Source organism: Nanorana parkeri, unplaced genomic scaffold, assembly GCF_000935625.1.
Source record: "Nanorana parkeri isolate BGI_ZX_2015 unplaced genomic scaffold, ASM93562v1 scaffold1595, whole genome shotgun sequence".
Taxonomy (NCBI): domain Eukaryota; kingdom Metazoa; phylum Chordata; class Amphibia; order Anura; family Dicroglossidae; genus Nanorana; species Nanorana parkeri.
The window spans coordinates 285,654-303,049 of record NW_017307863.1 but is presented as its reverse complement, the minus strand read 5'-3'; the positions used below and the strand labels follow the sequence as shown (position 1 = coordinate 303,049).

Here is a 17,396-nt window from a genome sequence, read left to right as displayed (position 1 = left end):
ACACTGATCCACTATTACACTGATCTACTGCTACACTGATCATCCGTTACAACGATCCACTGCTACACTGATCCACTGCTACACTGACCCACTATTACACTGATCCACTGCTACACTGCTTCGCTCCTATACTGATCCACTGATTCCTGAGCACACTGATCCACTGATACTCAAATACACGGATCCCCTGCTACACTGATCCCCTGCTACACTGATCTATTGCTACACTGATCCCCTGCTACACTGATCCCCTGCTACACTGATCCTCTGCTACACTGATCCACTGCTACACTGATCCACTGCTACACTGACCCCCTGCTATACTGATCCACTGCTACACTGATCCACTGCTACACTGATCCACTGCTACACTGCTTCGTTCCTATACTGATCCACTGATTCCTGAGCACACTGATCCACTGATACTCAAATACATGGATTCCCTGCTACACTGATCCCCTGCTATACTGATCCACTGCTACACTGATCCACTGCTACACTGATCCACTGCTACACTGATCTACTGCTACACTGATCTACTGCTACACTGATCTACTGCTACACTGATCTACTGCTACACTGATCTACTGCTACACTGATCCACTGCTACACTGATCCACTGCTACACTGATCCACTGCTACACTGATCTACTGCTATACTGATTCACTGAACCAACTGATGCATTATTCCACTGGTACAGGGGGGGCGCTGAGTGGGTGAAGACTGATAGGGGGTGAAGACTGGTACAAGGGGCTAGGGGTGCCTGTTGGAGAGGCTAAACACTGGCACAGGGGGGCCCAAGGGCCTGGAGAGGATGAAGACTGGTACAAGGGGGCCTGGAGCGGCTGAAGATTGGTGTAGGGGGCTGGTATTGGGTGGTATTCTGCATTGCTGTATAATGTATTGCTGGGATTTGTAGTCCTCTATAGCTGATGGCATTGTTCTGCATTGCTGTATAATGGATTGCTGGGATTTGTAGTCCTCTATAGCTGATGGCATTGTTCTGCATTGCTGTATAATGTATTGCTGGGATTTGTAGTCCTCTATAGCTGATGGTATTCTGCTTTCATGTATAATGTACTGCTGGGATTTGTAGTCCTCTATAGCTGATGGTATTAATCTGCATTGCTGTATAATGTATTGCTGGGATTTGTAGTTCTCTATAGCTGGTGGTATTCTGCATTGCTGTATAATGTATTGCTGAGATTTGTACTCAGGTGGACTGGACAGATGGTGGTTGAAGGCGTTCGCTGTCATCTGATTGGTTCTGGGAGTTTTTCATGGGACATGCTACTGCTATAATCCTTTAGATACTGTTCTAGTGGCAATCTGCAGGACACTTGTACAGTAATCATTTGCTGGGCGCAGTTGTAGTAGTAATAATCTGCTGGGTACTGTTGGGGTAATAGTCTGCTGGCCCCACCACTCGATTGCACTTCCGTTTGGCCTGCCAGGGGTCACATCACTGGGCTGCTCACTCCAAAATGCCAAGGCATATGTTTTGTCCCGGTCCGGGCACGGCTGCTTCCCATTTTCTCTATTTGAACTGAACACAGGACCACCCCCGATACTGAGGAGCAAGAGTGCGTTTACTGAGTGCGTTTACTTTTGGATCGCACTCCATATGTGACACTGTATGAATGGAATATACAGCCGGGCACAGAGCCCCAATGGACTATGATAATACATCATGGCTGACCCTTCTATACACCTCTATAGATTGTCTATTGTCTGATCAGCCGACAAGTCACCCCTTAGCTTTCTATAGTGGTAAAGGGCGCCATCTAGTGGTGGAAGAACGGCACTGCAATGAATGTAAAACCAGATTTTTGTTTGTTTTGGATGGAGTGGAGAGGGATTAGACTCCCTAGAAAAAATGGTACATGCATGAATCCATAACCAGCCTTTATAGCAGGGCGCACATTGGGAAGGCTTACAACAATACAAAACACAAAAATTCCCCAGCCTCAGCCTGCCAGCCAGCCTGCAACCAAACAAGTAGCCCTGTCAACAGTATGCGTTAAAATCAGAGGTTTTAGCTGCACAAACTTTTGGCCAAAAATATGTAGAAGCCGCACCGCCACGCCAAGGCACCTCTGCAAAGTGTGATCCTAACTCTATGTATCCGAGTCTCCAAGTGTGAGCATATTAATGCAGTTGATAAATTACATGCAGGTGTACCTGGAGGTAGCCTACTCCTCCTTATAAGGTGCAGGGACGCACTGGAGGCCCAGCAACCAAAAATGCCCGCCAGGACTCCAGTGCGTCCCCCAAACCAAACATAGCTAAACTAGAAAAAATGGTGGCGCGGCAGTGCGGCTTCTACATATTTTTGGCCAAAAGTTTGTGCAACTAAAACCTCTGATTTTAATGCATACTGTTGACAGGGCTACTTGTTTAGTTGCAGGCTGGCTGGCAGGTTGAGGCTGGGGAATTTTTGTGTTTTGTATAGGATTAGACTCCCTGTCAGGTTTTTATCGCTTTCTTTCGTGTCCCCGGTAGGAAGATTCACCCTCTCTATGTGTCCTGGTGACTGTTATCACTAAAAGGGAAATAAAATCCCACCAGGACAGGAGTAGATGGGAAATCCTCCAATGGGGACACTAGTTCTGCTGACCACTAGGGATTTCCCTCTCTTTGGAGGGATTTCCTCTCACTTCCTGTTGTGGCTATCAGACAGGAAGTGAAGAGAAATCTCCCCAATAGGACACAGGTGGCAAAAGAAAAGATGACAGGATTTTATAACCCTCCCTTACTCTATCCAAAACTAAATAAAAAAGTTTTAGATTCAGTTCTACTTTAACCACCTGACGCCCTGGATGAGGGTGGGTGTTCTTGAACGTCCTTGTGCCCGAACCCGCTCATGTGCAGCACCTGGCGGCGCGCACAAGCAGGAAACTGCCTGTATTTTAAACAGTTTGTCTTCATACAAGTGTTCAGGTGGCTACGGAGCCGCCCGGTTTAACCAGGGCTCTGTGGGGTCTCACAAGGGCTCTGTCTGGTCTCACCAGCACCAGGGCTCCGTAGGGTCTCACCAGGGCTCTGTGGGGTCTCATCCTTGGCTTTGTGGGGTCTCACCAGGGCGAGATGGGGTCTCATCAGCACCAGGGCTCCGTAGGGTCTCACCAGGGCTCTGTGGGGTCTCACCATGCCTATGTGGGGTCTCACCAGCCTGGTTAGACCCCTTCAGGACCCTGGTGAGACCCCACAGAGCCCTGGTTAAACTAGTGCTCTGTCTGGTCTCACCAGGGTGAGATGGGGTCTCACCAGCACCACGACTCCGTAGAGTCTTACCAGAGCTCTGTGGGGTCTCACCAGGGCGAGATGGGGTCTCACGAGCACCAGTGCTCTATAGGGTCTCACCGGTGCTCTGTGGGGTCTCACCAGCCTGGTTAGACCCCTTCAGGGCCCTGGTGAGACCCCACAGATCCCTGGTTAAACCAGGGCCCTGAGGGGGCCTCACCAGGGTAGCAGGGTTCTGTGGGGTCTCATCAGGGCACTGTGGGGTCTAACCAGCCTTGTTAGTCCCACAGAGCCCTGGTGAGACTCCTCAGAGCCCTGATGAGACCCCTTTAGTGCGCTAATGAGACCCTTTTAGTGCGCTAATGAGACCCCATCAGTGCGCTAATTAGACCCCACAGAGCCCTGGTTAAACCAGGGCTCTGTGGGATCTCACCAGAGCGAGATGGGGTCTCACCAGCACCATGGCTCCATAGGGTCTCACCGGTGCTCTGTGGGGTCTCACCAGCCTGGTTAGACCCCTTCAGGGCCCTGGTGAGACCCCACAGACCAGTGCTCTGTGGGGTCTCACCAGGGCTCTGAGGGGGCCTCACCAGGGTAGCAGGGTTCTGTGGGATCTCATCAGGGCACTGTGGGGTCTAACCAACCTTGTTAGTCCCACAGAGCCCTGGTGAGACCCCTTTAATGCACTGATGAGACCCCACAGAGCCCTGGTTAAACCAGAGCTCTGAAGAGTTTCACCAGGGCTCTCGGGGGGTCTCCCTAGGGTAGCAGGCCTCTGTGGTGTCTCCCCAGGGCTCTGTGGGGGGGTTGAACCAGCCTTGATAGACCAAACTAAGCCCTTGTGAGACCCCCACAGAATTCTGGTTACACCAGGGCTATCCACAGGGCTCTCACCTGCTTTCCACAGGGCTCTCCAGGCTGCCACTCCAGTACTGTGCTGCGCCGTCTGTGTCTTGCGGGCGGGAGCTGGCAGGAGCGTGCAGGACGACGTCTCCATCAGCTTCTGCAGTTAAACTCCGCCCTCCCAGCCAGAGATCCTCGTGTGGGGTGAGGTCTCTTCTCATTGGCTGGTGGGTGGAGCTCCATGCAGAAGACCGAGCCGATGGTCCGCACCAATGATCGAGGTAATGGATGAGCTCTCAGCCCTGTCACTGTCACACTGTGTGTCTCAGTTTGACAGCTACGGGGATGAGAGCTCACAACGCTACCTGGCTGCCGTTCTGACAGGGCAAACTAGGCGGTCGCGAGGCCCTCGGGAGCACGAGACCTAAGGCGACCGCCTAATTTGCCTAATTAAAGAGCCGCCTCTGGGGCCGTCTTATCCCCTATGTGATAGCAATAAAGTTGTGTGTGAGAAAAAAAAAATTAAGTCACACATAAAAAAAATGAAAAAGAAAAACCACAAAATTTTTTTTACAGTCCCCTGCCCCAACATAAAAACAAAAACATGCGTTGGGTGCGCCCAGTGGCGTCACAAGGGGGGTGCCGCCCGCACCGAGGTGACCGCGCATGCGCAATGATGTTCTGTGGGGTCTATAGTGGGCTCCGCAGGGTCTCGGGGGGTTTTACTCTTGCCTAGGGCAGCCCCAAACCAAAATACACCACTGCCCACAGGGTCTTTGGCTGCTAAGATGTTGGTGGTCCCACCGTGTCATTGGATGATTAGATTCTGGTGGTCCGACAGGGTCATTGCCTGCTTAGATGCTGGTGGCCCTATGACATCATTGGTGTCTAGGATGCATGTGAGCACACCATAGCAACCGATGAGGCTGTGCAACCCCATTGGTTGCTAAGACGTTAACATCCCCACAGCGTCATTTATAAATATGGAAAACAAATGGCAACGCACTCATCAATTTGTTACCAGCTTTACAGCGCGGTGCACATGGAAGGGCTTTATACAGTACATCAGCAAAAAGTTTCCCAGCACACTCACCAGCCAGCATGCAAAAAAACTTGTCTCACCTCTAAGGTTAAAAACAGAGGTTTAGATACACGTCTTCTGCTGAAAATGTGAAAGCCGCACAGCCGCGCCAAGGCACCTCTATATAGTGCGGTCCTAACTCTAAACTATAAGTCTCCATCTTGGAGCACATGGGGGCAGAAGATAGAATTGGGTGCAGGTCTGTCAGGAGGAAGCCCAACCCCCCTTAAAGGCACAGGAACGCACAAGGGACCCCGCACATCACAACGGCAGCTGAGACCCCCCATGCGTCACTAGGGTTGCCACCTGTCCGGGATTCACCCAGACAGTTCGGTTTTGGAGCCCTGTGTCCCGGTTTCAGGCCACACACACACACACGAACACTTTACATTTTTTGACAGGTGTCAGCAAGATGGAGGAGGAGATGTACGGGCCCGCTGCCCACAGGAAGGCTGCCGAGGGCCCAAGCAAGCGCGGGACCTCGGCAGCCTTCCTGTGAGCCGCAGGTGCATGTAAACAGGCGCCGGCCCGCACATCTCCTCCTCCGTCTTCCTGACACCACACTGCCCACCTTCAGACCCCTGGTGAGACACCGCACAGCACTCCTGAAAGCCTGCATAGTTCACCTGAGACCCCACACAGCCAACTGAGAGCCCATATAGCCCACATGAGACCACACACAGCCAACTGAGACCCCACACAGCTGCTTGAAAGCTCACATAGCGCATCTGGGAGCCTGCACAGCCCACCTGAGAGCCCTCAGAGTTCACCTGAGAGCCCGCGGAGTCCACCTGAGAGCCAGCACAGGCCTGGTGAGAGCCCGCACAGGCCACCTGAGACCCTGGAGACATCAGGGTGCCACCCCGGAACAACACACATGTCGCTTGATATTTATTTTGTATTGCTGTATAATGTATTGCTGGGATTTGTAGTCCTCTATAGATGGTCTCCTCACTCCCTCTCCTGGCTGCCTCTTCTTGCTCTTTCTTCTGGCTGCCTCTCCTCGATCTCTCCTCTAAATTCTCTCCCCCCCAAAAAAAAATAATTGCCACGCGTAGCTCCAGAGTGTTCGGGTTTCACTTGCAGAAAAGGTGGCAACCCTACTGTGACCTAACAACCAATTGCGCTGTGCAGCCTAGCCTGACCGCCCCCATCGTATACTTTGCTATAGATGTATATTTGATGAATAGCAATGCAAGGCGCACCCGAAGTGACCACCAGTGATGACTGATTGGGTTTGTGGACAGTAACCAGAAGAGGACGCGGATCTGATGGAAAGCAATACACCTACCGATATGACCGTACGCTCGATCATTCGATATGACTAAAATAAATAAAAATTGCAAACCAGAGATCCTCCATTCCATCAATTTAGGGAGCTTTCAATAGACGATCGGCTGCGGCAGAATTCTACATTCCGCTTCTAATCCACCAAATATCTGCCCATTTCGGTGGAAATGATTGTAATTCTGTATGATTCGGATCGTTTTCATAGATTGCTAACATTTATAACTGATGGGAACCTCGTTCCATGTTTTAATCGATGATCGATCACATCTTTGCGATCGCTGATATCAAACCGATGGACTCCAGCTGACCTGCCCTCACGTGACCAGGCCTCCCTACAATGTAACCATTTCACTGAACACTGACATGGTCCCGCCGCCAGGGGTCTCCGTCACCACCCCCGCCGCTGTGTGTCACCTGACACGTATTTCTGCGCCTGCGCAGTGACCGTCTGAGGACGGGACTCTGCCCTCACACAATATGGCGGATCCGGCGTCATGAAGGCGGTCAGTCTGTCTCTCCTGGTAATCAGGAAACTCTGAGGGGTCTGGGGCCTAGCTGCTGGGAAGGAAGGGGGACTGGGAGAATGTCCTCCTGAGGGCCGGGTCCTGAGGTCCCGCAGGACAGCAGGGAGTTTCCGGGGACAGACTGAGGCCTGTGCTGGGAGGTTTGTCCCTGGAAGTGTCCCAGGACTAGAAATGCTTATCCTGCAACTTCCCTTCCGGCCTGTTCCTGGGGCTATAGATAAAGAATAATGTACATAATGGTATACATGTCACAGCACTTATATACACATGGTACAATTCAATGATATGACTATGGGGTGTAAGTATGGCTATTGTGGTGTATATAATAATATGGGGGGGAGGGGTGAGCATAGTACTATAGGGGTGTATATAGTACTAAAGGGGTGTATATGGTACTATAGGGGTTCATATAGTGATCCAGGGGTGTATATAGTAATAGCAGGGTGTATATAGCAATATAGGGGAGTATATAGAGGGTTATATAGCGATCTAGGGGTGTATATAGTAATAGAAGGGTGTATATGGCAATAGAAGGGTGTATATAGTAATATAGGGGTGTATATAGTACTATGGGGTAATAGGGGGGTGTATATAGTAACATAGGGGGGTGTATATAGTAACATAGGGGGGTGTATATAGTAATAGAGGGGTGTATATAGTAATAGAAGGGTGTATATAGTAACATAGGGGGGTGTATATAGTAATATAGGGGTGTATATAGTACTATGGGGTAATATAGGGGTGTATATAGTAATAGAAGGGTGTATATAGTAATATAGGGGGGTGTATAGTACTATGGGATAATATAGGGGTGTATATAGTAATAGAAGTGTGTGTATATAATACTAAGGGGTAATATAGGGGTGTATATATGGATATGAGTTGGATATAGGAGGGTGTAAATAAATATGGAGGTGTATATATTAATATAGGTCTCCTCAGGTGGTCCGTCCCCCTGCCATGGATAAAGGTTATAGGACGGGATAGGCCATCGGTGGGTGGAGGATGGGAAACGCTCGGTGTGCGTGGACGCTCACTTCCAGGGGTCAGTTTGGTCTCCCCTCCCCCGGAGTAAACAAGGGCAGTGAACAGTCATTGAGGCCCTACACACCTCAGTCTTCATTCACCTTACTGCACGCAGCAAACTCTATGACAGGATTCAATTTTGATATACAATGTTTCTACCCATTGGCCGGGGTCACTGGAGACATAGGAGTATGAAGAGATAGGAGTGCATGGGTCGCTGGGGTCATTGTATATACCGAGGTTGCTGAAGACACTGGGGTTACTCACTTGATCCTCGGAGTTGGTCAATCAAATCAAGGTGGACTTTGCCATAAAATGGAGAGGTCTGCGCCCAGGCCCCTCCCCTTTCCCCTTTACAAATCACCAAATGTGAATGGGGGGCACAATGTACTGGTAAAGAAAATGTTAGATTTATACCGACCTCACCCCCGTCTTCCACCCGCGGCGCCTAGGTGAGGATGACGTTACACTCCTTCCATGGAGTACACAGAGCAGCGGAAATCCCGGGGGAAGACACTCCTGCCATGGAAGATCTTCTCACCAGATTTGGCCTGCTCTGTGTTCCCCGGGAGTCTTCCCGGAAGGACAATGACATCACACCCAGCGAAGGCGAATGACATGTGACCTTGCTGCACCCCACGTCTACTCTTCTGTGACCTGCGGACATTTTCAGGCACCCGATTGGTATTGTGTTATAAATGATGATATAAAAGTCCATGTCGTTCTACAGGTGTGCCGGCTGTTCTCCGAGAGGCCTGGACCGCGTCTCATCCGGGTCTTCCGCCTCCCTCCCCGGCGCTGTCTGTTCCGGCGCGTGTCATGTGACTGTCTGTAGCCTGTGAGGTTTGACATCAAGTATAGATCCCCCGCCATGCCTAGTCTGGAGGGCGTGGCCAACGTGGCCCTCCGAGTCCCGGCAATCGTCCTGCTGGATCTGCTCTACCGCTGGGATGTGGAGGAGTTCAGAGGAGAGTTCAGTCGCCCCGCCTACAATACGTCCTTCATCTACTCGCCTCTCCTGTGGAATGTCTACTACCTGGGTGAGGAGAAGGAGAAAGGGAACCTGTCACATAGTGTGCATGATGAGATAGATAAAAATCATATAGCCGTGTACAGAATGTGTTGTATATTACATGTGACTGATCTCCTCTCTCCATCTCCAGCCCATGTGGTGTGTGCGGTGCTGGTGATCCTTCCTCTGCGCCATCTGGTCAATATTTACCTCTATCTCCTCACCTCATTGCTGCTGTATGTGGCCCACCAGACGGTCAGGTCAGTTATATTGTCCCCCCTGCCCTCCCCATCTCCCATATTACTCCACCTCCCTCGCCTGTCTCCCGCCCTTTCTCCTCTCACTCCCTTTCCCTCTCTCTCGCTCCTCCCTCTCTCGCTCCTCCCTCTCTCTCTTTCCCCCTCCCCCTCTCTCGCTCCTCCCTCTCTCTCTCTCCCTCCCCCTCTCTTTCTCTCCCTCCCTCTCTCTCTCTCTCTCTCTCTCTCTCTTTCCCCCTCCCCCTCTCTCTCTCTCTCTCTCTCTCCCTCCTCTCTCTTTCCCTCTCTCCCGCTCTCTCTCCCTCCTTCGCTCTCCCTCTTGCTCAGTACAGCCCATCTTCTCTCTCGGATTTCAGGGATTACATCCGCCAGGAGATGGATGCCGGTTATTCGGGGACGGTGTACGAGGACCACACGTCATTGACTCGCAGTGTCAGCACTCTAACAGGTGAGACATCACATTCATTTGTAATCTCACAGCTAAAGGTGACATAAACATATGGTGATATAATCCTGACAGAGGCTCCACCCTCTCCCCAATCTATTCAATACGAAGAAGAAAAAATCGGGCAGAAGTTCCTTGAAAACTAAAAATCTGTCATGTCTTCCCTCAGGCCTGGTGATGGTGTGCACGCTTTGTTCCCTGCTCATGAGGACTCGTCAGGCCTGGCTCTTCAGCGCCCCCGTCCTGCCGCTCTTGGCCCGCCTAACCAGACTTCCTCTGCACTCTCTGCCACTTCTCAACGTTGTCTCCACTGGCGCAACACTGCTGGTCATGTGTTACGTGGCGGCATCTGGGTTCCGTCCTCTGTGCCGCCTCTTCACCAAGGCCTACGAGGAACTGATTCAGGTAGGACACTGAGGGCTGTTCGTTGTGAGCACACGTAAAGACCAATTACTGCTGTTAGGACCCAACATGATATCTCGTATAACATTATGGATCCCAGGACACAGTCAACATTTCATCTGCCTACTTCCTGGGTGGGGATGCTCAAATCACACCCACTTTATGGATTGGTCCCTCCCAGATCCTACCTGTAAATATGCTGGGACCACCTAGATCCCACCGGTATGCTGGGACCACCCATCACTCCCAGTTTGTGGGTTGGCCCTGCCTAGACCCCACCTCTAAATATGCCAGGACCACCCATCACTCCCAGTTTGTGGGTCTGTCCTGCCTAGACCCCATCTCTAAATATGCTGGGACCACCCATCACTCCCAGTTTGTGGGTTGGCCCTGCCTAGACCCCACCTCTAAATATGCTTGGACCACCCATCACTCCCAGTTTGTGGGTTGGTCCTGCATAGATCCTGCCTCTAAATATGCTGGGACCACCCATCCCTCCCAGTTTGTGGGTTGGCCCTGCCTAGAACCCACCTCTAAATATGCTGGGACCACCAGCTAGCAGCCCCAGTCCCTGCAGTTAATGCCTGATTGTGTTACTGCACATGTGCAATAACTGATAATATGGTTGATGGTGTGATCCCAGGACACACGGCAACCATGTGACAGAAGGGTGGCCCTGAAAAGAACTAATGGCAGCTGTCCATCGGCCATTGTGCCATTTGGTGAAGGATTGGCTTTCTAGGGGACAAGAAGCGGGTGTCTGCTCTCTGGAGTTCCTAGGAGATATACAGGTGCAGCGGGTGACTCGGTGACCCAGACTCGGCCTATAACTCACTTTTTGGTGGCCTGGTCCTTTTATCTCAAGGGAAGTTCCCAAACCTGATGACGTCTCAGCAATATGTTATCTGTAGATGATTATTGGAAGTGTTTTATTGTGTCTTTAATATCGTCCTCGGCAGGAAATGGAACTCTACAGGTTGGTGGCCCTCGGTATGGCACTCTGGACACAGCTAGCTGTCCCTGCCATCTTCCTGGTCTTCTGGGTGGTTCTTTACCTCCTCCAAGTGTACAGTGCCTTGTCCTCCAAGCCGGGCATCCTAGAGCAGCAGGGGCCGATCTTCATCCTCCTCAACAGGTGAGACTCTCCTACCTGTTGCCACCCGCCCACTGACCTCCCTTGGCTGTGTGCCCCACAACCACTGTGATCCATTACTCCCCCTGCCTGTGCCCTCCACAACCACTGTCGTCCATTACTCCCACTGCCTGTGCACTCCACAACCACGGTCATCCATTACTCCCCTTGCCTGTGCGCTCCACGACCACTGTAATCCATTACTCCCCCTGCCTGTGTGCTCCATGATTACTGTCATCCATTAGTCCCCCTGCCTGTGTGCTCCACGACCACTGTCATCCATTAGTCCCCCTGCCTGTGTGCTCCACGACCACTGTTGTCCATTACTCCCACTGCTGTCCATTACTCCCACTGTCTGTGTGCTCCACGACCACTGTGATCCATTACTCCCCCTGCCTGTGCGCTCCAGGACCACCGTCATCCATTACTCCCCCTGCCTTTTGTGCTCCAGAAGTTTTTAGGTATTTGACTTTGTCTAGCACGTTTGCTGTATTTACTGGGTAGCATTTGTAGCTCATTGCTTTTTTTTGTTACTTGGAATTGCATATGTTCTACATCAGGGGTAGGCACTGTGAAACTACAGATTCCAATAATGCCTCTGCCTCCGGCTTTGATGTATGTGGCTGTATGGCGTATTGCAATGCCCTGTTGGACTTGTAGTTCCACAAAAGCTGCAGGGTCCACATTGCCTCCCCCTGTTCTAGATCATGATACAGACTGATTCTGTTAATGTGCACATGTTACAGGAGTTATGAATTGTATCTCCGCAGCGTGTCGGAGTGCTGCGGGACTCCATATTGTCTCTTGGGACTCACCTCCACTGTGTCCTACCTGGCTCTGGGGATGCTGAACCTCTGCAAGTTCTATCTGATGGGATACGCAGCCGTCCAGAACGGGAATGCCATGCATAGGTGAGAGTGCATGCTGCGTGACTTCCTTTCTTTCCTCCTTTCCTTTCCTTCTTTCCTTTCCTTTCCTTCTTTCCTTTCCTTTCCTTTCCTTCTTTCCTTTCCTTTCCTTCTTTCCTTTCCTTCTTTCCTTTCCTTTCCTTCTTTCCTTTCCTTCTTTCCTTTCCTTTCCTTCTTTTCTTTCCTTCTTTCCTTTCTTTCCTATCCTTCTTTCCTTTCTTTCCTATCTTTCTTTCCTTTCCTTCTTTCCTTTCTTTTCTTTCCTTTCTTTCCTTTCCTTTCTTTCCTTCTTTCCTTTTCTTTCCTATCCTTCTTCCCTTTCTTTCCTTCTTTCCTTTCCTCCTTTCCTTTCCTTCTTTCCTTTCCTTTTTTTCTTTCCTTTCCTTCTTTTCTTTCCTTTCCTATCCTTCTTTCCTTTCCTCCTTTCCTTCCTTTCCTTCTTTCCTTTCCTTCTTTCCTTTCTTTCCTTTCCTTCTTTCCTTTCCTTTCTTTCCTTTCCTCCTTTCCTTTCTTTCCTTTCATCCTTTCCTTCTTTCATTTCCTCCTTTCTTTCCTTTCTTTTCTTCTTTTCTTTTCTTTCCTTTTCCTTTACTTTTCCTTTCCTTTCTTTTCTTCTTTTCCTTTCCTTTCTTCTTTCCTTTCCTTCTTTCCTTTCCTTCTTTCCTTTCTTTCCTATCCTTCTTTTCTTTTTCTTTCCTATCCTTCTTTCCTTTCCTTCTTTCCTATCCTTCTTTCCTATCCTTCTTTCCTTTCCTTCTTTCCTTTCCTTCTTTCCTTTCTTTCCTATCCTTCTTTCCTTTCCTTTCTTTCCTTTTCTTTCCTATCCTTTTTTCCTTTTCTTTCCTATCCTTTTTTTCCTTCCTTTTCTTTCTTTCTTTCTTTCTTTCTTTCTTTCTTTCTTTCTTTCTTTCTTTCTTTCTTTCTTTCTTTCTTTCTTTCTTTCTTTCTTTCTTTCTTTCTTTCTTTCTTTCTTTCTTTCTTTCTTTCTTTCTTTCTTTCTTTCTTTCTTTCTTTCTTTCTTTCTTTCTTTCTTTCTTTCTTTCTTTCTTTCTTTCTTTCTTTCCTTTTCCTTTTCCTTTCCTCCCTTTTTCCTTTCCTCTCCTCCTTTCCTTTCTTTCCTCACTCCCGGGATGGACTACAATCTCAATACAAATGAGTAAACTAAACGTGAGATTGTAGTCCATCCCGGGAGTGAGCTTGGAGCATATGTGCTATAACTGACGTGCAATGCAGACCAGCAGTCACCCTTATGATTTGCTGTGAGTGACCTATAGTCGTTGCAATGAAACAATAATAATAATAATATTGCTACATTATAACCCTTATTGACATTGCAGTCACTATACTGAGAGTGTCAGTGTACGCTGGGGAAGAAAGCTCTGCCCCATGAAAGTAAAGATAGCCCTATATCTTTAGACTTCCCCATCCCTCTGCATGGATGGAGGAACCTCCCTTGCCGGCTGTTGTATTCAGGACCTGCAGTTGTCAGAATACCTGAGCAGACACTGATGCCAATTGGCTGCAGTCGCTGTTTGACCAACAATTTTGCACCTGGTCTTTCGATAAGTCATTTAAAAAATCAATGCCGGGTGTCTGCTTGGATAGTGTGGCGGGAAATGTTTGTGTTTTGTTCTCTGCAGAGCCCTTCCATGTGCACAAGCTAGTTATAAACTTATTGGTGCGGTTGCCATTTTTGTTTGGCTGGATTTGGTGCTGGGACACACTGGGAGTCTTCAGCTGCCATTGGGCTGTGCTGGGATTCTGGAGTGTCCCTGTGCCTTTAGATGGAATGGACCTACCTCCAGGCATACCCGCCCCTAGTGTACCCATTGCCTTATATGCTCCAAGATGGCGGCTCTCATAGATTAGACTCTACACGGAGGAGCCTTAGTGAGACCATGTGACTTGCAAATGTTGTGCAACTAAAACCTAAACTTTAATGTAAATTGTTAGATGGGATAACTTGTTTTTATTGCAGACTAGCTGGTAAGTGTGCTTTTTATTTTGGGTTGGTGCCAATAGGGTACCCAAGTTGAGCAGGGTATGACCACCTTAAAACAAGTCCCGGCTGTTAAAATGACAGCCAGGACTTGCTGGTGGCCAGAGGGCTGCAGGGAGAGGGGGATGACCTGCGTGTACTACACATGCCCATTTAGGTGAAGTCTTTGGGCCCTGTGTCCAGAGCGGGTTGAGCACTGCTGTTCGTGAAAAGAAATTCAATGACACATAACAGGTTCATTCTGATTTTGTTTAGTCCGGATTGGACGGTAACGGAGCTTTTGTCTCATTTCAGGGGGGTGACGGAAGGGGTGACACTGATGCTCCTCTCTCTGCAGACGGGTCTCCTGGATCTGCAGGTCCTGCAGAGAACCTTCCTGCTCAGCATCATCTTCTTCATCGTGGTCACCTCCACCCTGCAGTCCATGATCGAGATCGCCGACCCCATCGTACTGGCCCTTGCTGCCACCGGGAACAGGTAATATGTTGTATGGGCTGCCGAGGGTAAACTCTGGGTTCCGCATCTGTGCCAGCCGCATCATTCCACATAGAGAGCTGAGAACAGGAATTCCTCCATCGGTTTCGCCCCTACATCTTTACAATGCATTAGAGGGAATTTACTAAAGGTCCCCACACACCTTACGATAATCGCGGGAAATCCCGCAATCGTACGATGATCGCAAGGTGTGTGGAAGCCGTGCGACTTCTACTACTGTAAGCTCGCACGACTTTAAACTTCTTCTTCCGATGATCGCAAGTACGATCTGCCCGTCCAAGGTGGGCAGATCGTACGGGCTTTTAATGAGCATACGACCATCGCAAGACAAAAGTCTTGCGATGGTCGTAAGGTGTATGGGCACCTTAAGACTGGAGCAGGCAGAATCCAGAGCAGGTGTGAAGGGTAACCAATCAGCTTCTGTCTTTTGCTGCCACCATTAAACATTTTGTACATGGAAATCATATCCCCCCTTAATCTCCTCACCTCCAATGTGAACATGTTTAAATTTAGTAGCCTCGTCTCGTAGCTCTGGTCCTCCATACCCCTAATTAGTTTGGTTGCCCTTCGCTGGACTTTTTCCAACTCAAGGACATCTTTTCTTAGTAGCTTGTTCAGCTAGGTTTTGAAAAGTAAAGAGAGAAGCTGATTGGTTGCTCCAGTCTTAGCAAATTCCCCTCAATGAATCCAGTATGTCTGTCTGTGATGGATCTTGCTTATCCAGGTCACAGATAGTCCATAGTCTCACTCAGCCGGACTTGTTCTGCAACGTTGAAGATGTTTCAGTGCACGTTCCAAGGGGGAAAAGACGCCCCCTCCTTTTTCTTCTTCCTTTTGTTAAAGGAGAACTATGAGGGGGGATGCTTTTCACTCCCCTCATGGTTCTAGCCGACCTGTGGCAATGAGACTGTCACAGGTCGGCTCAGTAGATCGGGAGGTGAGCGAATACATACCGGCGCTCGCTCACCCCGCGATCCTGTCACGGCTCTCTGCCATGACAGGGGAGGGGCTGGATTCCCCTCTCCCCGCTCCGATCCTCCAGCGCTGACTGGCGGATCGGACGGGGGAGGGGGCGGGTACAGCTGGCTCTGCCTGTAGATAGGCAGAGCCAGCTGTCACTCACGCAGCTGGGCGGATCTCGACATCGATATCGGGATCCGCTCTGGCTGCGGCGTCTCAGTATATAGGGAGCCGTAGCTCGCGGTATACTGAGCTTAGGGTGACGGGAGGACGCTAGTTTGTGTCCTCCCGTTACCCTAAGGAGAACTATGGGGAAAAACACTGACCCCATAGTTCTCCTTTTTAAAATAAGAAAATAAAAATCTCCCCTGTCTGCTAGAAGCGGGCCTTGCAGAAGACGATTCCTCTTTTTTGCAACCCTGAAGGTGGCCATACATCCCTCGATCAGAAGATCAACAGAGCCGGGTGAAAAAAATCACCAGCTGAACGCAGCTGCATGCACCAGTGGCTGAGGTCTGAATATAATGGAAACATCCATCCAGACATCATTCTTCCCCCATTGCAGCACAGTCGAGCACATTGCGGACGGGAGTTGTGCGTTTGCAGAAACGCAACGTACCTGCTGCACTGCAATCCATGGTAGAGTGCGACAATTGAATGGAACTGCGTGATTAAAGCATGGCATTGGTGTGGACAAGTGGTAAGAGGGGTGACGCCTCTTTGCTTATCCCGCTCCTCACTGACAAACATCCGCAGGCCTCTCCCACCCCTGCCCTACCTGCTTCCTCAGTCCCAGAAGGCAAGGTGGCTGTAGGACTTCTGGTACTGCTTCCACGTGCCCTGGCGGTGCACCTTGCCTGCACATTCTGAGGTCCCTGGTCCTACCTGCACTAATCTCGGCAACCGCTAACATCATGCGTCGCTATAGACTGTCAGCGGCCATAGTTTGAAGCCGTGCAAAGCTGTCAGGCACGGAGCTTCGCACGCAGTGTGTGAGCTGAGTGCAGTCAGATTAATGAGAGGATCTTCAGCCAATCGGCTCACGCGTAACAACCGGAATGCACGTGACACGCGAGCCCATTGGCTGAAGATGACATTTTTCATCTGGGCACGCTCAGCTATGCGAACTCTCGCAAGCTAGATGTGCCGGAAAGAAAATGACATGACACACTCCCCGCCCGTGAAGGCAGCGCGCCACTGCTCCGCCTTGCTTCGCGTGCAGTGTGTCACAGCCTTTAAACTGCGACTGGACAGTGTCTGGAGCAACAGATGCCGTAATTGGTTGCTGAGACTTATGCCACTTGCGGGTGCCTCTTTTTGGTGAAATTTTGGTTCTATTTTTGCCCCGCGGCACCCCTGATAAACTCGGGCGGCACACTGGTTGAGAATCACTGCTATAGAGGATCACGGGTCTACTGAGGGCTCTGACATCTCATCCAAGATGGCGGCACCCAGCAGCAGTCTCGGGGCTTTTGGATATCTGCAGGAGGCAGAATTACATAGTTACATAGTATTTGAGGTTGAATAAAGACATTAGTCCATCAAGTCCAACCTATTAGGATCTCATTCTAGGAGTACCTGTACCCCTGTATATTACCCGTACCCCTGTATATTACCTGTACCCCTGTATATTACGGTCCCTTAAGAAATCGTCCAAAAGTTTCTTGAACAATTCCACATTATTTGCTGAGATCACCGCCTGTGGCAGCGAGTTCCAGACCCTAACTGATCTTACTGTGAAGAACCCCCTTCGCCCCTTGTGCTGGATTTCTTTTTCC

The 17,396-nt window shown here is 49.9% G+C and overlaps 1 protein-coding gene across 1 annotated transcript in view; it reads left to right on the top strand.

Annotated features, from left to right (window-relative positions):
* Window positions 1-3,463: 3,463 nt before the first annotated feature.
* The window catches only part of LOC108798961 (RING finger protein 145-like), a 21,255-nt gene continuing 7,322 nt past the window's right edge, over window positions 3,464-17,396 (top strand). Inside the window, exons 1-8 of the mRNA XM_018570769.1 lie at window positions 3,464-3,468; window positions 8,870-9,048; window positions 9,172-9,280; window positions 9,634-9,725; window positions 9,892-10,127; window positions 11,084-11,259; window positions 12,027-12,167; window positions 14,458-14,640. Of these exons, the coding sequence (XP_018426271.1) occupies window positions 8,880-9,048; window positions 9,172-9,280; window positions 9,634-9,725; window positions 9,892-10,127; window positions 11,084-11,259; window positions 12,027-12,167; window positions 14,458-14,640 (1,106 nt within the window). The 5' untranslated portion in view covers window positions 3,464-3,468; window positions 8,870-8,879. The remainder of the gene's footprint in view (window positions 3,469-8,869; window positions 9,049-9,171; window positions 9,281-9,633; window positions 9,726-9,891; window positions 10,128-11,083; window positions 11,260-12,026; window positions 12,168-14,457; window positions 14,641-17,396) is intronic.